The sequence below is a fragment of the Pteropus alecto genome, unplaced genomic scaffold (genome assembly GCF_000325575.1).
Source record: "Pteropus alecto unplaced genomic scaffold, ASM32557v1 scaffold134, whole genome shotgun sequence".
Classification (NCBI taxonomy): domain Eukaryota; kingdom Metazoa; phylum Chordata; class Mammalia; order Chiroptera; family Pteropodidae; genus Pteropus; species Pteropus alecto.
The window spans coordinates 11,683,863-11,702,062 of NW_006436283.1; the positions used below are offsets into that span (position 1 = coordinate 11,683,863).

The 18,200-nt window shown below is 35.5% G+C and overlaps 1 protein-coding gene, 1 non-coding gene and 1 pseudogene across 14 annotated transcripts in view; 1 reads left to right on the forward strand and 2 right to left on the reverse strand.

Moving 5' to 3' along the window:
- The window catches only part of BPTF (bromodomain PHD finger transcription factor), a 125,878-nt gene that overhangs the window by 62,197 nt on the left and 45,481 nt on the right, over nucleotides 1-18,200 (forward strand). For all 13 annotated transcript variants that reach the window (XM_025047155.1, XM_025047154.1, XM_025047157.1 and 10 more), the window contains 6 exons: nucleotides 333-688; nucleotides 1,158-1,289; nucleotides 10,104-10,233; nucleotides 11,124-11,262; nucleotides 14,289-14,468; nucleotides 15,537-17,835. In XM_025047155.1, the coding sequence (XP_024902923.1) occupies nucleotides 333-688; nucleotides 1,158-1,289; nucleotides 10,104-10,233; nucleotides 11,124-11,262; nucleotides 14,289-14,468; nucleotides 15,537-17,835 (3,236 nt within the window). The remainder of the gene's footprint in view (nucleotides 1-332; nucleotides 689-1,157; nucleotides 1,290-10,103; nucleotides 10,234-11,123; nucleotides 11,263-14,288; nucleotides 14,469-15,536; nucleotides 17,836-18,200) is intronic.
- On the reverse strand, nucleotides 10,491-10,609 carry LOC112480098 (annotated as a pseudogene).
- On the reverse strand, nucleotides 10,785-10,858 carry TRNAV-CAC. The gene has a single exon. It is a non-coding gene; the product is annotated as a tRNA-Val (tRNA).

The window sequence follows — 18,200 nt, forward strand, 5'->3', positions numbered from 1 at the left end:
AATAGTACCTGTAATGCCCTCCTTTTTTCCCTAACCTATATATTTATTGTTATGGCTTGAAGTTATGATTGGTAAATGCTTTACACATGTAGTTTTGCGTGTATATTTGAAATACATGAAACTAACTTAATAATGTCAGACATTAAGTTTTTTGCAGCCATATATTGGTTGTTTAATTATATAAAACAATCAGCTTTAGCTTTTAAACTTCAAAAGTTCAGTAACAAGATATATCTTAATTATTTGGCATAATAAATTATAACTTATTGAAAGAGTTGCTCAAATATATATATTTGATGTGAGTAATCAAGCCTTTTTATTTTCTTGGTCAGGTACTGGTAGTTAACTCTCAAGGAGAAATTTCACGGTTGAGCACCAAAAAGGAAGTGGTCATGAAAGGAAATATCAACAATTATTTTAAGTTGGGTCAAGAAGGGAAGTATCGTGTCTACCACAATCAATACTCCACCAATTCATTTGCTTTGAATAAGCACCAGCACAGAGAAGACCATGATAAGAGAAGGCATCTTGCACATAAATTCTGTCTGACTCCAGCAGGAGAGTTTAAATGGAATGGTTCTGTCCACGGATCCAAAGTTCTTACAATATCTACTCTGAGACTGACTATCACCCAACTGGAAAACAATATCCCTTCATCTTTTCTTCATCCCAATTGGGCTTCACACAGGTAAAGGAAACTAAGGTTCATTTATTGCTGTGAGTACACTAAATGTTTGCTGAATGATTATTGCAGGTCTGTACTTTAAACAGTCATTACCAATGAATTGAATGAATTCAGTTTAGTCAGGAAAACGCTGAGGGCATTAGGGATGTGAGTGTACTTCTCAGTTACTGAGTTAACACTAACGTTTGGGAGATTTCTAGAAAGCAGAGTCTTTGTCCCTGGAATCAAGTGAAGGCCAGACAAAGTTCCAGAACACTGTAGAAGGTTTAAGAAGTTGAAAGACTAATTAATCTCTAGGATTCCTTCCAGTGATCAAAATTTATGATTCCGTGAGGTAGAAACTTCCAGTAGCAGTATATTTATATTTGCTCAGCCTAGACACATATGCCCTATAAGATGGAGGGATCGCGAATGATAACTCTTGTGCTTCTAATTTAAGATCAAGGAAGTGAAATAATTTTTTTCCCTTCAGGGCAAACTGGATCAAGGCAGTTCAGATGTGTAGCAAACCCAGAGAATTCGCATTGGCTTTAGCTATTTTGGAGTGTGCAGTTAAACCGGTCGTGATGCTACCAATATGGCGGGAATCTTTAGGACATACCAGGTAAGTGAATTCTGAGCCCTGTGAATGGTGTACTAGACTCCTTTTTGGAAGGTTAGTCTGTGAAGAATGAAAATTAATGTATTTAAAAGGCTATATTGAAGACTTAACTCTTTTTGGCCTCATTTTCCTCCTCTATGAGACATAAACATGAACGAGCATTAGGTCTTATGATACAGGATGATAATGAAGATCAAAACAGGTCAAGTATATGAAAATTAAAAATATTTTCAAAAGTAAAAGGCATTTTATTGAACAGAAAGAACACTCATTTTTTGAGTATTCTAGAATGTTTCAGGTACTGTGCTAGGGATCCGATAGACTGAGAGTTGAGTGTCTGGCACAGATCATGCAGCTCCTAAGCAGACTCAGCTGTGCAACTTCAGTGGATGGTTAAACAAAATAGGTAAATTTCATGGCTTGAATACTTTCAGCCCAATGGATTTGTTTTAACTTTAGCCTTTAGAAAGTTATTACAAAACTAAAATAAACTTTATGATAAAAAATGTAAATCATTATCGAGTGTGGAAAATAAAAATCATTCTACTTACTTGGCTCCAAAGGTATAACTCTGCACTTTTTAAAATATAAACATATTTTTGTATTGCTTTCAACATTTTTATTTTGTAATGAAAAGTTTTTAAGAAAAGTAAATTTATACCTACTAAACATTATTTTTCATCTGCTAAATGTTGCTCTTAGTTTTCTTTGGTGTTTTCTTTTCCCCATATAAATCTTTTGGATACTTTATTCTCTTTTTCTTTCCTCCTATTTTGAATGTAATTGCTGCTACCAGTAGAGGCTTCCACGAATGGAATGGATTTAATTCTTCCAGGATACCGAAAACAGGGTTAAGTTAAGGTGCCACAGACTGCACCCTTAGAAAGGAGAGCTAAGTGGGCGGTGATTTACCTTTATTCTACCTTTTATTGCTATCTCTCATCAGGGTGGATGGAGCAAGGAGACAGTCAGAAGCAGTTGTGCGGCGATGATATGTATTTTTCTTGTTCCTTCTTGCATTTACCTCCAGACTTGCCTCAAACTTTTCTTTCCCAACATTCTCCTATTCAGCGATCATCCGAACTTGTATTAGTGGACCAAGCAGCCATGTCTCTAGTGACAAGAGATCAATACTACGGGAACTACAGCTAAGCTAAATGTTGCTAAATAAAACTCTAAATACATAGACACAACTTAAAATGACTAAATTATACCTTTTATAAATGTGTTTTTGAATATCAAACATTCTAATGAAGATGAAATTTAATTTTTATTTTTAAAAATTGAGGAATTTTTTTCCTTCCTGGTTTGTCATTATGACTAGTCTTCTAAACATGTTACATAGAGTTATAAAATTATACAATGAATTGTTTAAGTTTGGCACATGTGGTAATACATATGAAAGAACTCTTTTTAAATATTATGAGGTGAGATAAAATAGGACACTTTACATTTAAAAAAAAATTAGAGACCATGATTCAGGAAAATTAGAAGTTAATAATAGGACTTCCACTTCTGGCAGTACTGTGGTCAAAAGCTTCTAGGTGGCGAACTTCTAAGGCCTGATCCTAAGGAAATATCTAGAAATTCAACCAAATATTTTATTCATAAAATGTTTATTCATTGTGATATTCAATAATAAAGCTTTAAGAGCAATCTGAATATCTAACAGTTGCAGAATATTTAAAAATATTAGTAAATTAGGATCTTTTTTGAGAAAATTATAGTCTTTGTTGAAAAACATTAGAACATCTAAATAAATGGAAATATATCTTATGTTCATATGTAGGAAGACTCAGTGTCTTGACAATGTCAGTTTTTCTCATGTTAATACATAAATTAATTTCAATATCATTGATAATTATAATTGAATTTTCTGTAGAAATTGACAAGATGATTAGACAATTTATAGGAAAGGGGCAATAAGAGAAAAAGTAAATTTGAAGGGCAAGGTGGAAGGATTTGACCTATCAGGTAACAAAACTTATATTGGATAGCTCTAAAAATACTGTAATATAGATGCAAAGACAAACAAATAGACCAGTGGTACAGAATAAACAGTCCAGAAAGAGACCAGCTGAGTATGGAAATACAATTTATAATGGAAGTAGCATTAGAAAGGATGAACTATTTAATAAAAGGTGATGAGGCAATTACTTATCTATACAGTAGAAAGTTCTCTATATCATACAGGTAGAGTAAATCCTAGCAAAACTTTAAAATTTAAGAAGAAGATATAAGAGATTATGACCCTAGAATAAAGAAAGTTCTCTCCTTCTCTCCCTCCAGTTTCTCCCTCCTCCCTTCACCTCCTTCTTTTTTCCCTTTTCTTCTCACCTCTTCTTATGCTCTTTTTCTTCCTCGCTTACTTCCTTCCATACTTTCTTCTTTTTCTCTTTCTCTTGATTATCTTCTTTCCTTTCTAATTCATTCAATATTTCCCAAAGCATACCTAAAGGCGGGCATTATTTCTTTCATTTGTAAGCATGTTATCTGTCCAATGAGAATGAGTGCATTTATGTGTCTGTATGTTTAATATGGTTATACATAACATAAGCTTACATGTCATATGTAAGCTGTAATGGGTAGTAATAAAATGAACATCTGTGAATTCATCACTCAGTTTAAAAATAACATTATCATTGCGTCTACTTTCCATTCACATTATCTTGCCCGTCGTGAGAAATAACTATAATTTTTAAGTTCATGTTTTGTTATAACCTTCCTTTAACTATGTAGTTTTATCACACATGTATATATCAGTAATAGTGGATTATTTTCTGTTGTTTTATAATAATGTATCATTCTAAAAGACCTTAGTCAAAGACTGGATGAAGATATTTTTATTGTTTTATTATACTAAAATCAAAAAGTTAATATCTACAATATATTCAAGAACTTCAGTTCAATAAGAAAAAAAATCGAACCATTTAAGTATGAAAAATATCCAAGGGTACGAACAATTCACAAGAGAGGAGACACAAATACCCCAAAAGACATGAAAAGATGCTTAACCTTTGTGATAACGTGGGGAAAATGCACATTAAAACTAGGGCTTATTATTTCACATCCATCAGATTGTCAGAAATTTATAGTATTGGCAAATAACGTGACATACTAGTAGGAGAATTCTGATACATTGCTGATAAAAGAGCAACTAGTATAATGGTTGCTGCAAGCACATTGGAGATCAGTTTTTGGTAAAAACAAAGTCAAAAATGCAATTCTACTCCTAACTAGATACCTTAGAGAAACCTTACATGAGTACGTGAAAGACATGTAGAAAGATATATTCCTTATAATATTTTATAATGATGAAATTTGGGAACAGCCCCTAAATGCCCATAATGAGGCATGTTTAAATTGTGGTGTCATTCGCTAAAGGACTACCATACAGTAGTGAAAAACAAACTAGAACAACAAGGGTCAATGACACTGAATCTCATAACTGTACAACACAGTGAGATAATTATTTTCCTAAAAAATACATGGAGTATGATTCCATTTATGTCAAATTTAAAAGCATGTGCACTGTTATAATGTTACAGAATTGTTTAGGGATATAGACATTTGTGGTAAAAGTTTAAAGGGATGCAAAGTTATATGCTTGAAACTTAAGAAATACACTTCTAAATAAATAAAAAATGGTTAAAGAAACATCATAATGGAAACTAGAAAACATTTTGAATGTTCATGAGAACAGTTACATATATTGAAATTTGAGGGATGCAACTAAAAAGTACCCAGGGGAAATTGGTAGCCTTCAACATTTACATTAGAAAAGAAAAACTGCAAATTAATTTGTTAGGCATACATCTCAAGACATCAACTCCAAGAAAGGAAATTTTAAGAAATATTAAATATTTGATGAAATAGAAAATAAACATACCTTAGATACTATTATAATTTACAAACCTCTAATGAGATTATCAGGTAATGGGGGGCGGGGAAGAGAAAGCACAAATAATCTCAAGAATAAGGAAAGGGACCTAACAACCAGTATTTCTGATTCTCATTGGTACTAGAAATTTTAAACCTTCAAAGAGTCCACTAACATAGTATTCAGGCCTACTGCATCACAGAGAAGAAGGCCTGCTGGGCTTCTACTTTTGGGTAGGAGAAGAGTTGGGGAGGAGCCCCCAAATCTCAGTCATTGGACTGAGCAGGGCATAAGCCACACTCTTGTCAGGCAGGAAAAGGATTTCCGGTTCAGGATATCACTGGAGATGGGCAGGACCGGATGACCCCGTAAGGATGTTCTTCGAATTTCAGAAAACAGATAATTCTATTTAAACTCTTTCACAAAATAGAAAAAGAAAGAAATCTTGTAGATTATTACTTCTGTTAGTGTGAAACTTATAAAACTTGATAAATAGAAATAGATAAATGGAAAATTATGGTCCTGTCTCCTTTATTAATATTTATCATAGATTAATATTTAGTGACAAATGGATGTGCATTCAAGAAATCTTAAACAAAAAGTTGGCAAATATATTCAGGAGTAAATTAAGAGAATAATAAATCGTGGCTGCCTTGGCGTCACCTAAGTATGGCAGGTTTGTTCATTCTTAGGAGATCGTTAATAACATGCTCTTGTAAGACATCAAGGAAAACCTTGATCATCTCATTAGATGCCAAGAAGTTATTCGTTTTATTAATGAGCTATAAGTTTGTTATTCTTGGTTTTAAAAAAACTTAGTAAATAGGAATAGATGAATAGACTTTGTTGTTTCATTGTAAAGATATATTTCAAACCAAACCGTCATGCTTTTTGGTGAGACTCTGGAAGCATTCCCATGAACATTTAGGTGGCACAAAACAAAGAAGACAATTATCACTGCTAATTTTTAACATTTCTTAAAAGTATTAACCAGTGCAGTTTGTCAGGAAATATATATTAACAGAGGCACAATTATTATGCAGCTGATCTAATTATATACTTAGAAAACCCATGAAATTGAAAAATTATCAGAAACAATATGAAAATTAAATAAGGTGACTGCCATTCTGAACAATAGGCTTTATGTATAAAACAGTGACCATGTAGAAAATAAAATGGGAGTTCTGATTTAAAATAACAAATTGAGTAAACACATTTATCTTTGCTCCCTTGCTGAACTCCACCAAAACTATGGCAAAGGGATTTGGGTAAGGGGACAAAGGGAACAACAGAGATTACAGCATCAGTAAAACTAGAAGCAGTAATGCAGGTGGACAGATGCTAGATAACCTACCCAAGAAGGCCAAATCCCAAGTCAGTGAGGAGAACTTAAGAATTTTCACAAGTTTTACACCATAGACTCTTCAAAAAGCACAGAAGCAGGAACTACAGAACGGTCTTCTTCAGATCTGTCTCTGTAGTGTGCAGTTTACATGATCCTGCCAGAGTTCCCGGTGCGGTGAGCAGGGTGTCTTCCAGGCCTTGGGTTTCACCAGGAGGGGCTCTTGTAAATTTGTAAACTGTGACCCAGAAACAAGTTTATTTTTGCCCCAGGAACCTTTTAATAGTGACAATGTTGCTCTTTTGATCATGCAGCTAGTTTTATTCTTGCTACTGAGTTTTCAAAAGTCAAGCTTTATACTGTTTGGGATATATACATGGGTGTTAAAACCATAAAGAAAAGCAAAGGGTGGTAACACAGAAGTTAGGCTACTGATTCCCTGGGGGCGGGACTCACTAGCTTCCAATATGTTGGTTATTGATGAAGGTTTTTTTCTCAACCCTTTTAAATATTTTAAATATTTTTTAAAAACACAATGAAAGGAAACATCCCCTAAACAACAAAATACCCTCAAACAACCAGAAATAAATTTAACAAGAAATATTCGGAATTATATAAAGAAATCATTAAAACTTTAACAAAGATATACAAGGCTATTTTGAGTAAATGAAAAGATATATGCTTAGATATGTATATTAAATTTTAGAAGATGGTACATATTTAAGCTATCAATTAATACTTGTTTGCATCGTGAATAGGATTTTCCTTCTTGGGGGACAGGGAGACTTGACCAAAATGGTACTAATAATTTCATCTAGAAAAATTAATGTGCAAGAAGGGGAATTAAGTATTTAAAAAAAGAGGAATCCATGCTAGAACATATTTTGAAGCTACAGTAACCAAAATAATTGGTACAGCGGAAGTAGAGTGGTGGACCGAGCAGAAACTCCAAGAGTAGACCCAGGCACATGCGGGATTCGCTCTGATGGCATCCCATGTCAGAGGAGGAAGGAGGGCACATTGAGGAAAATGTCGCCTAGATCCCTGCCCAGCAAAAACGTTCAAATAAATGAAGATTTAAAAAAATACACTCTAATAACAACAAAACCTCAATAATAAATCATGGATTAATGTGTTTTTGTTGTGGTACTTTCTTTTTAAACAGATATAAAAGCCAGATGCCATAGAGGAAAAAAGTGGATACATGTATTTAAAATCCTGAGTGGAAAAATAGTAGTATAATCAAACTCAAAAGACAGATGACAAACTGAGGAAAAATATTTTTCCTCAAATGGAAAATTTCCACCACAAATGGAAAATTTCCTTAATTTACAAAGACTTTTTTTAAATGAAAAGGACTAATAATAGTCCAGACAAGACAAAAGATTTGAACAGGCATTTTGCAGAAAAATAAATGTGCAAGGCCAGTAGACATTAAAAAAAAAAAAAGAAATATAAATCAAATCCCTGGGATAGTATTTCTTATCTCTCAATGGGCTGATTTAGAAGTTTGGTACTAACTTACGTGAAGGTGTGGAAAAGCAGGATGGCTTTATCATTGATGGCTGTGTAAAGTGTACGATTCTGAAGAGCAGTTAGTACTATCAGCATCTTAAGTGCAAGAACCTTTGGACTTAGCCATCTCCGCACTGGGTAGGGCGATACTCCCCAAGCTGACCAAGACAAGACATGAAACATTGCTTATTGTAGCTTTGTAATGGCAAACACAATACCGCCCTGGGCACCACACTGGGACCAGGAGTGGAGTTGAAGCTCAGTGCATCATACTCCTGGTCTGGCTCTCCGGGGACCTGCGGAGATCTGGAAGGACCACCTGCCACCCAGTGCGCCCACCAGGATGGAGCAGCACCTGGAGGCTGTGCAGGACCAGCCCAGCCAAATGGAATTGAACTCCTTCAGAGCTCGTTCGTTGCTGCCTTTTCCCTTAAGTGTTATTTCAGTGGCAGTGGGAATAGAAGTTACTCTGAGTTAGCTAACGTCACAGATTAACTACAATATCATGTCACTGGCCCGGTATCCCAGCAAAGTAAATAAAGCCTTTGGTGGTGAAAACGACCTGTTTCCCATGTTAATAACGAGCACGAGCTGAGTGTCCAGCCCAGCCGTGAGCACGCACAAGGTCACCGCACTGGTATTCTCCCCACAAGGTGCTCCATTCCTGGCCACTGTCTGTGAAGATAGATCAGTTGCTGTGCTGGACCTGACCTTGTGTGTAAAGCTGAGCCTACAAAACCGCTACTGAGAGATGCTACCTGGTCCTTGCTCAGGCATGCCTCCCTTTACTCTGGTGGGCTGAGGCTGTCGGGTATCCACTATGCTGTGCCTACAGAGCCTGCCCCACTCCCTGGTTCCAAGAGTGATAGCAGATCGGTGGTTTTTGAGTCAGCGAGTTAGTCCCTGGTAAGAATCCACTCCCTTTCCTCTCTGCCCATCAATTGTGAGGGAAGAAGGAATGTGTGCTATGCTAGTTGTTTGCAGGTAACAAACATGAGTTCTGTCAGCCTGGGGGAGGCTAGATTCTAGGATTTTATAGTCACAGGGACACAAAGCTGTCTTGAAAGTAGAGATAAGTGATGGAAATAAAGAGAATTAAATCCCCTCTTATAGCTTACTAGGCATGTCCCTCTCCCCTGAGTTGACAAAAGATCTCTTTATTTTCTCTGCATACCTGTGCGTGCAGAATTGGGTACAACTAGGTGGAGTGTGATAAAAAGCAAGTCTTCTACCACCAGAGCTTAGGACCAGGAACTGTTCTCTCCATAGGTATTGGTTAATGTCCCTGATTATGGGAAATAGTCCCGTTATGAAAATCCAGTCTTAACACCTTAATGTAGAGTCTTACTCCAGGACTGCCCATCCCTTTATTGCTGAGCCTGGCTGAAAAAAGAGTGTGGCTTGCATCCTATGACTAATGATTGATGCCTAATCAGTGTGGTCTTTCCTTTGTAGCCCTTCTCACCCAAAAGCAGGAGACATGTGGCTCCCTTCTCTGTGGATGTAGGAAGCCTGAATTCTATGCTAGTGGACCCTGTGAAGGCTTTAAAATCCCCAGTGCTGGATAGAAAGGATCAGAAATATTGGTTGATTAAATAAAAGTTTTTTAATCCGTTGGTCTTATTTGGGGGGAAGGAAATAAAGTATTCCCTTTATTAAACCAGGGAACTGGTTTAATAAATTATAGTATGTCCATGCAGGAGTATATTATTTAATTCTTTAAGAGATTTGTTATCCTCTGGTATGGTGAGATCTCCTAGTGCAGTTATTCATTAATTAAAAACTTGGTAGTTGTGTTTGTAATAAAATACTTTTTTGTAAATATAATGTTGGTGTATGTATGAACTATTTCAGGAATAAGTCATAAGTGAGTATTATGGGGAGGCATATGGGAAGGATAGTATGTTTTTGCCTTTTTGTATTATTCGATTTTTCTTATTGTGGAATTGCACATCTACTTATTTTTCCAAGTTGGGGTTGTCTGGGTTGGGGATTATAGCTAATCATTTTTTCAGCACTTTATATTGTTCATTTATTTTTCAAAGTTAAATGTAATTCTATATTTCTGTCCTTATATTAGGTTACACAGGATGACATCAATTGAAAGAGAAGAAAAAGAGAAAGTCAAAAAAAAAGAGAAGAAACAAGAAGAGGAAGAAACAATGCAACAAGCTACATGGGTGAAATATACATTTCCAGTTAAACATCAGGTAATTTTTATTATAATCCTTAAAATAGCATTACTGTTTCTGAGACTTTTATTCTGCAAGTTTGAATACTTTGTTTTTCTTTTCATACAGTCTTTTAATATAGTTGGAACAAAGTAATCTTTCTGGAAATTTTATAAGCCTAGGTTCATCTTAAAGTATAGATGTATTACTAGACCAATTTGTTGTAGTTGTTATAAAACTGTAAAATTGTGCTACATCTTTTTAAAATTTTATTAATTAATATTTATTTTTTTTTACGCCTACAGTACTTGGTCTTCCTCGGTGGTCTCCCATCCAAGTACTAACCAGGCCCAACCCTACTTAGCTTCTGAGATCAGATGAGATCGGGCTTGTTCAGGGTGGCTTGGCCGTAGTATTTTGTTTTTTTGTTTTCTGTTTTTTTCCCCACCTCTTTAATATCCACCGCCAAAAAAAACCTTTTCCCCTTAAGGACTGGATCTCTGGAGGCAAGGCGTCTCCTCTCACGCGCTCGCAGCGTGTGCCTGGGGCCTGGTACACTCGGGAGGCCTGGTGTACCAGGGTATGGTCCATGGCTCCACCTGGGGTGCGAACCCAGGACCTTCTGCATGTGAAGCAGACATGCTAACCACTACACTATGGAGCCACCCCCAGTATTTTGTTTTTTAATTGAAGAAATGATTTAAAATTTTCCCCCGTCTACCTTTCCCCTCCCCCTCCGTTTTACATTTTTAATATTAGAAAAGAATATTAAGTTTTTTCATAAACCTTTGATTCCCAGTGAAAATAGATATAGTAAATTTAATTAATTTGCCTGCCAGTTCATTTCATTTGGTAAAAATGTATAAAACCACATGTGCTTTATAAGCGTTCTCATTCTCGTTTAACCAGAATGTTTTTATTTACATCAGGTTTGGAAACAAAAAGGAGAAGAATACAGAGTAACAGGATATGGTGGTTGGAGCTGGATTAGCAAAACTCATGTTTATAGGTTTGTTCCTAAATTGCCAGGCAATACTAATGTGAATTACAGAAAGTCGGTAGAAGGAAGTAAGTAATTGGAGTTATTTTTCCTGCATAAATGTTTCTGATTTGTATTATTTCTTAAAGATTTAAGTATATTGATCATATTTTGGGTAAAACATTTTCTGAAATTTTTAATAGAATATGTAAGGTTACTAATGTAGCTTATTAATTATAAACTAGAATTTTAAAAATTACCTTTATTCAAAGGATTTTGATATCTAGTATTTCAGTTAAAAAAAAGATGACAGAATAAAACTTAAAAAAAAAAAAGAAAACAACAAAGGCTTCAGCCACCTAGTTATTTTCCTGAGACCTTAAGTTCAGTACTGCTTCTTGAAGAATCATGTATCTGGTAACCAGCATTGTAATAGATGAAAAAAAACAGAAAGGAAATGATAGAGGTTCTTACAACACTGTCATGTAAATGAGGTATTACCTTGATTTAGGCTACTGGCTAATGACTTTCGTATTTAGAATCACAGAACTCCAGAGGTGAACTGTCCTTTTAAGAGACCGCGTGTTTTGAAATTCATGTTATGTGAGCAGATTATTTAATGAAGATGTTAAGGAACATACTGAAGTTCATACAGACAGAGTGAAGGGGCTGGAATCCGTGTCTCCGGGCTCCATCTGTCTTTTTGCATTCTACCGTGCAGTCTCTACTTTGTTATCTAAGTGATTTTCAAAAGCAGTTCTGTTCACTCTGAATGTAATTTGCTAATTTGTAGTGTGAAGTGTTCTTTTCTATAATGCCTATGCTGTGAGTGCCAAATAACTACATGTACGTACCTAGCTAACTGATTTGGCTTCCTTGTGAATGGTTCTAGTGAAGTCTGGACTGGTAGCTTTTTGAAACCGTTAATTTGGGAAAGTTGTTATTGGATTACCTTTTAACAGAAAAAGTGTATTTTGGAAAGCTCACTGGAATTTATTTTATAGGGACTAGAAGTGTCTTGCACATAGCAGATGCTCAGTAAATATTTCTGCTTACTAAATAGAAATATTCAATATTCAGTTCTGTTATCTGATTATATTCAAGCTAAATGTTCATTATCATAAATTCCAAAAAACTGTTAAAGTTTTTATTACCATTTTGTTGCTCCAGTTACCCATGTAGCACTTAGAATTACAGAGAGCTTCTGTTTAATTGTGTCTGATCTAGTTTGACCTGTGTAATAAAATCCAGACTATCAATATGTAAAATATTTAGGCTTTTACAAATACACCTTATGTATCTTTTGCTTAGTGTGTAGGCTTTTGCATTATCCAAATGCTGAGCCTTAACAGTCAGGTCCCAGATCGGTCTGCTAGCATCTTTTGAGTCTTTTCGTCCCACGTGGTAGCAGAAAAAAAAGGAGCAGTGCATACTGTTAGCTTAACTTAATATAGAGTAGAAATTACTGTGAAGGCAGCAATATATTTTTGTACTGTTTATATAAATCAGTATCAATTTTACTGTTTATAATCTCAGAACTATTAGTCTCTATAATAATGGCTAATCTAATCTGATCATGTGATAGAGGAACAGATGTGTTGATAAACAAAAATGCAGTTCAGGGAACACTTGACTTAGTAACAGAAGACCAGAGCGTTCGGCTTGTTTGGCTGCTAACGTTATTCTGCTCTAACTCAGACTATGCATTTGTTTTGCACATTAATTTATCAGCTTCAGTAATGATTATATTTTAATATTCTTTATGTCAGGAAGACCTTTAATGGGGGGAAGCCCCAGACATTTTATAGTTGTCCATTTTAAATATCAGGATTCTTATAGTTTATAGATTGGACCACCATTGTCATTTAAAGCTCTTTTTGAGCAACTGGAAACCATTGAAAATATATTTCCCAGTCGCGCAATAACTAAAGAAGCATTGAATAGGAAAATGTCAGTTTAGGTTTTTTATCCTCTTGTTATCTATGAGATCCAGACACATCCTATCACCCTTCTGTATGATGCTTTTCTTTTCTCATTAGTATCCTATCGTCTTGACAGGTACTGAGTGTGTTTTTTGCATTCTTTTTCCCTTCCATCATCCATACCTTTCTGGAATGAGTCATTTATTTAAATAAATAAATATGTACATCTTGCTAAGGCCTTGAGATATTTGAGTTCAAATGAAGAAATAAAAGGTAGAAAATGCTTCTGAGGCCCAAGAATATTTATCCAGACAGTAATTCAGTTTTGTGGGGTTTTTTTTTCCCCCTTATGGAAAATTTGAAGCTTCACAAAAGGAAGAGAGAATAATGAACTCCTGTGTAACCATCATTCAGCTTCAACAGTGATCAAATTTTATTACTCTTCTTTCAGTCGTTACTGCTCATTTTTTTTCCCTGGAGTTTTTTCCCCTGTATTTAAAGCCAATCCCCAAAATCATGTTTCTTGACCAGAAGTAGTTCAGTATGTATCTCTAACTGAAATGGACATTTTTCATAGCTGTCATGCCATTACCATATTCAGCAAATTAACAGTAATTACCATATTAACCGTCTGATTCTCAATTCATATTCTAACTGCTCCAGTTGTCTCAGAGATGCCTTTTTACTGTTGGCAGTAAACCAGATAAAAACAAGGCCACACATTGCATTTGGTTATTTCTTTTAAGTCTTTTATTCTGTGACAGACTTAAGTATTCTTCACCTGGAATCCATGGATAAACTCAAAGGCTATCCAGAATCCATTGAAATTGATTACAAACGTTTGCGTGTGTACTTTTTTTGGTTAGGGGATTATAGCATTTAGCCAATTCTGACGTGGTTCTGTAACACAATGTATGTTAGAAACCACTGATGCACACTCTCTGGGGTCAGTGAACAGGTCGAAATAGTCTCATATACAAAGTCTTCTAAGGCACATCTAAAGTGCAGTCATTCCTTTTATGCTTTAGGTCACCGGAGCATATGAGAAAGTATATAGGATCTTCAACTTCTTTTAATAAAAAGTAATGAAGTACATATTGCTCGAAAATACTTGATAATTTCCACTAAACTAGATATATTAAATTGCTGATATTCGAAATACCTATAATTACTGTGTACTTGGTTCTTTTTAGCCAAAACTAATATGGATGAAAATATGGATGAATCAGATAGAAGAAAAAGTCCACGAAGTCCAAAAAAAATAAAAACAGAGCCTGATTCTGAGAAAGGCGAGGTGAACGATTCAGATGCTACAAAAGGAGCAGACCAAAGTGAGATGGACATTTCAAAGATGACTGAGAAGAAGGACCAAGGTAAGGAGAGGCACGTGTGAAGGGCAGCCTGGGGGTGATGAGAATACACTGGATTTGTTCGCACAGCGGCAAAGGTACTGCGTTGTCTCTTTTTGGTAACAGCTTCATTTGATACATAATCTTTATGTCATGTAATTCACCCATTTAAAGTGTACAATTCAGTGGTTTGTAGTGTTTAACGAAGTTGTTGAACCATCACCCCAGTCAATTTTAGAACATTTTCATCACCCCAAAAAGAAACTCATACCCATTAGCAGTTTCTGATCTTTCCTACCCACTCCCCACCCCAGCCCATCCGTCTCCTTTCCGTCTCTATGGATTTGCCTGTTTGGACATTCCATGTAAATGGAATCATGTAACATGTGGTACCTTGTGACTGGCTTCTTTCACAGCATAACGTTTTCAAGGTTCATCCGTATTCTAGCATGTATCATCAATATTCTTTCATTTTGTAAATTTCTGAATAATATTCAATTGCACGTTATATGCTACATCTTGTTTATCCATTTATAAATCGATGGACATTTGGGTCTTTTCTACTTTTTGGCTATTACTAATAATGCCGATATGAACATTTATGGATAAGTTCTTATGTGGACATATGTTTTTATCTTTTCATGGGTAAATACCCAAGGGCAGAATCGCGGGTCATGAGATAACTCTACATTCAGCCTTTTGAGGAACTTACATTGTTTTGTGAAAAGTTGTTTTTTAAAAACTAGATAAACTAGATAATGCATGAGCCTTAAGATATTTTATAACTATAAAATATTCTGTTCAAAATCTTATGTGATGGTACCAGTGTATGCAGTAGTTATCATATACTAAGAAATTTTTAAATGTGGAATTCCATCATTTTTAGATACTAAAAATATTTAAATATTTGGAATATATTGTTTTTAATCTTTTGTAAAGGTTAGCCATGTCCGTTGACCCGTTTTAATCATGTATCAAGAACTTCAAATAATTGTTTTTGAGTGAAAATTGGTAGTTTTTAAAATAAAAGTATTATCACGAATCACATTTCAGACTAAAATTTTCACTTACATAAATGTCTTTGTTTCACAGATGTAAAAGAAGTTTTAGATTCTGACAATGATAAATCCTTTAAGGAAGAACCGATGGAAATAGATGATGATGTGAAAACAGAATCACATGTAAATTGTCAGGAAAGTTCTCAAGTAGATGTGGTCAATGTCAGTGAGGGTTTCCATCTAAGGACTAGTTATAAAAAGAAAATTAAATCATCCAAGCTAGATGGACTTCTCGAAAGGAGAATTAAACAGTTTACACTGGAAGAAAAACAGCGCCTCGAGAAAATGAAGTTGGAGAGTGGAATTAAGGGTACAGGAAAGACCTCTACAAGTTCTCTGAAAAGTCTGTCAGAGTCACCAGTAATAAAAGCAAAAGAAGGGTGTCAAAGTGACTTGCTTAGACAAGAACACAGCCCTAATGCAAGTAACGATAAATCTGAAGACTTTATTCGGGAATGTCCACAAAGTGACTCCTCAGTTCTGGAAATCAGTGATTCTGATCACACAAGTAAACTTTATCCAAAAGATCAAATGTTAGATGACGTCTCCATTCAGAGTCCAGAGGCAAACTGTCAGAAACAAAATTCTGGAAATGACATAGATGAGAGTGTCTCTGAACCTACCAGTAAAGGCCAGGAAGCCAGTAAGATTAAAACAAAAGGAAGTGATTTTCTTATTGATGACTCTAAACTAGCCAGTGCAGATGAAATTGGTACTTTGATCTATAAGAACAAAAAAACACTCACACAGGAGGATGACACCATTGTTTCTCCTTCCCAGAGCCCTTTACTTCCATCAGTATCTAAAAGTAGTGATGATAGAGATATCCCATCTCTGTCAAAAGCAATGGACTTTGAAGGAAAACTGGGCTGTGACTCTGAATATAATAGTACTTTGGAAAATAGTTCTGATACCATGTCTATTCAAGACAGCAGTGAAGAAGAAATGATTGTTCAGAATAGCAATGACAGTATTTCTGAGCAATTCATAACTCAAGAACAGGGTGTCGAAGGCTTGGAACCATTGAAACGTGAGTTTGTTTCAGATAAGACCACTGGAAACTATGACGACAGGCTGCAGGGTAAGGTAACTGAAGCAAATGGTAAAAAAACAAGTCAAGAACAGAAATTAGAGGAGAGACCAGTTAATAAATATATTGATCAAATAAATCTAAAAAGTAGCACTGACAAAAAGAATAATGAAAATCGAGAGCCTGGAAAGAAAGGACAGAAAGCAAGTACTTTTCAAATAAATGGAAAAGATAATAAACCGAAAGTATATTTGAAAGGTGAATGTTTGAAAGAAATTTCTGAAAGTAAAGTAGCAAGTGGTGACGTTGAACCAAAGGTTAATAATATAAATAAAATAATGCCTGGAAACGATATTAAGTCTTTGACTGTTAAAGAATCTGCTGTAAAGCCGTTCATGAATGGTGATGTCATCATGGAAGATTTTAATGAAAAAAACAACTTGGAAACAAAATCGTGTTTACTGAGATCTTCAGATGCGGAAGGTGACTACCAGGATGGCTTAGAGACCCTGCCATCAACCAAAGAGAGTGAGAGTGTACACACCACCATACCTCCACCATCGTGTTCAGAAAGCAGTTCAGCAAATCAGGTAGAAGATATGGAAGTTGAAACCTCAGATGTTAAGAAAGTTACTCCATCACCTATTACTTCTGGAGAGGAATCTAACCTCAGTAATGATTTTACTGATGAAAATGGTCTGCCCGTCAGCAAAGGTGAAAATGTTAATGGAGAATCTAAAAGAAAAACAGTCATCACAGAAGTCACCACCACGACATCCACAGTGGCCACAGAATCAAAAACCGTAATCAAAGTAGCAAAAGGCGATAAGCAAACTGTGGTCTCTTCCACAGAAAATTGTGCCAAATCCACTGTCACCACCACCACCACAACGGTAACAAAACTTTCCACACCCTCCACAGGCAGCAATGTGGACATCATTTCTGTGAAGGAACAGAGCAAAACCGTGGTTACCACGACAGTGACAGACTCACTGACCACCGCAGGAGGCACTTTGGTAACATCTATGACTGTGAGCAAAGAATATTCTACAAGAGACAAAGTGAAACTCATGAAATTTTCAAGACCCAAGAAGACTCGTTCAGGTACAGCTCTGCCATCCTATAGAAAATTTATCACCAAGAGCAGCAAGAAGAGCATATTTGTTTTGCCTAATGATGACTTAAAAAAGTTGGCCAGAAAAGGAGGAATCCGAGAAGTCCCTTATTTTAATTACAATGCTAAACCTGCCTTGGATATATGGCCATATCCTTCTCCTAGACCAACTTTTGGCATCACTTGGAGGTACGCACTTTAAAATGTATTTGGGGAAAGGAGAAAGTTTAAAAGGATTATTTAATAAGAATATCTCAGTTTTTAAAATGAGATTATAGAGATGAGACAGGGAAGCATATCTTTAAATGGGCAATTAGTAATAGAAATGATAGAGTTTTGAACTCAGGCAGCTGATAGATACTAAAGATTACTGAGGGAAAGATGTTTAAAGACTGAAAATGTAAGGGAATTCTTTAAAATGAAATTCACTTTTACTTTTCACAAGACAAAAGAAACATGTCAGATATAGATATCTAACTTTCTAAGTTATTGCTCTGTGTTTGCTCTGGGAATGAGATAATCACAGAATTAGGTAATCTCCAGCTTTCTGGAAT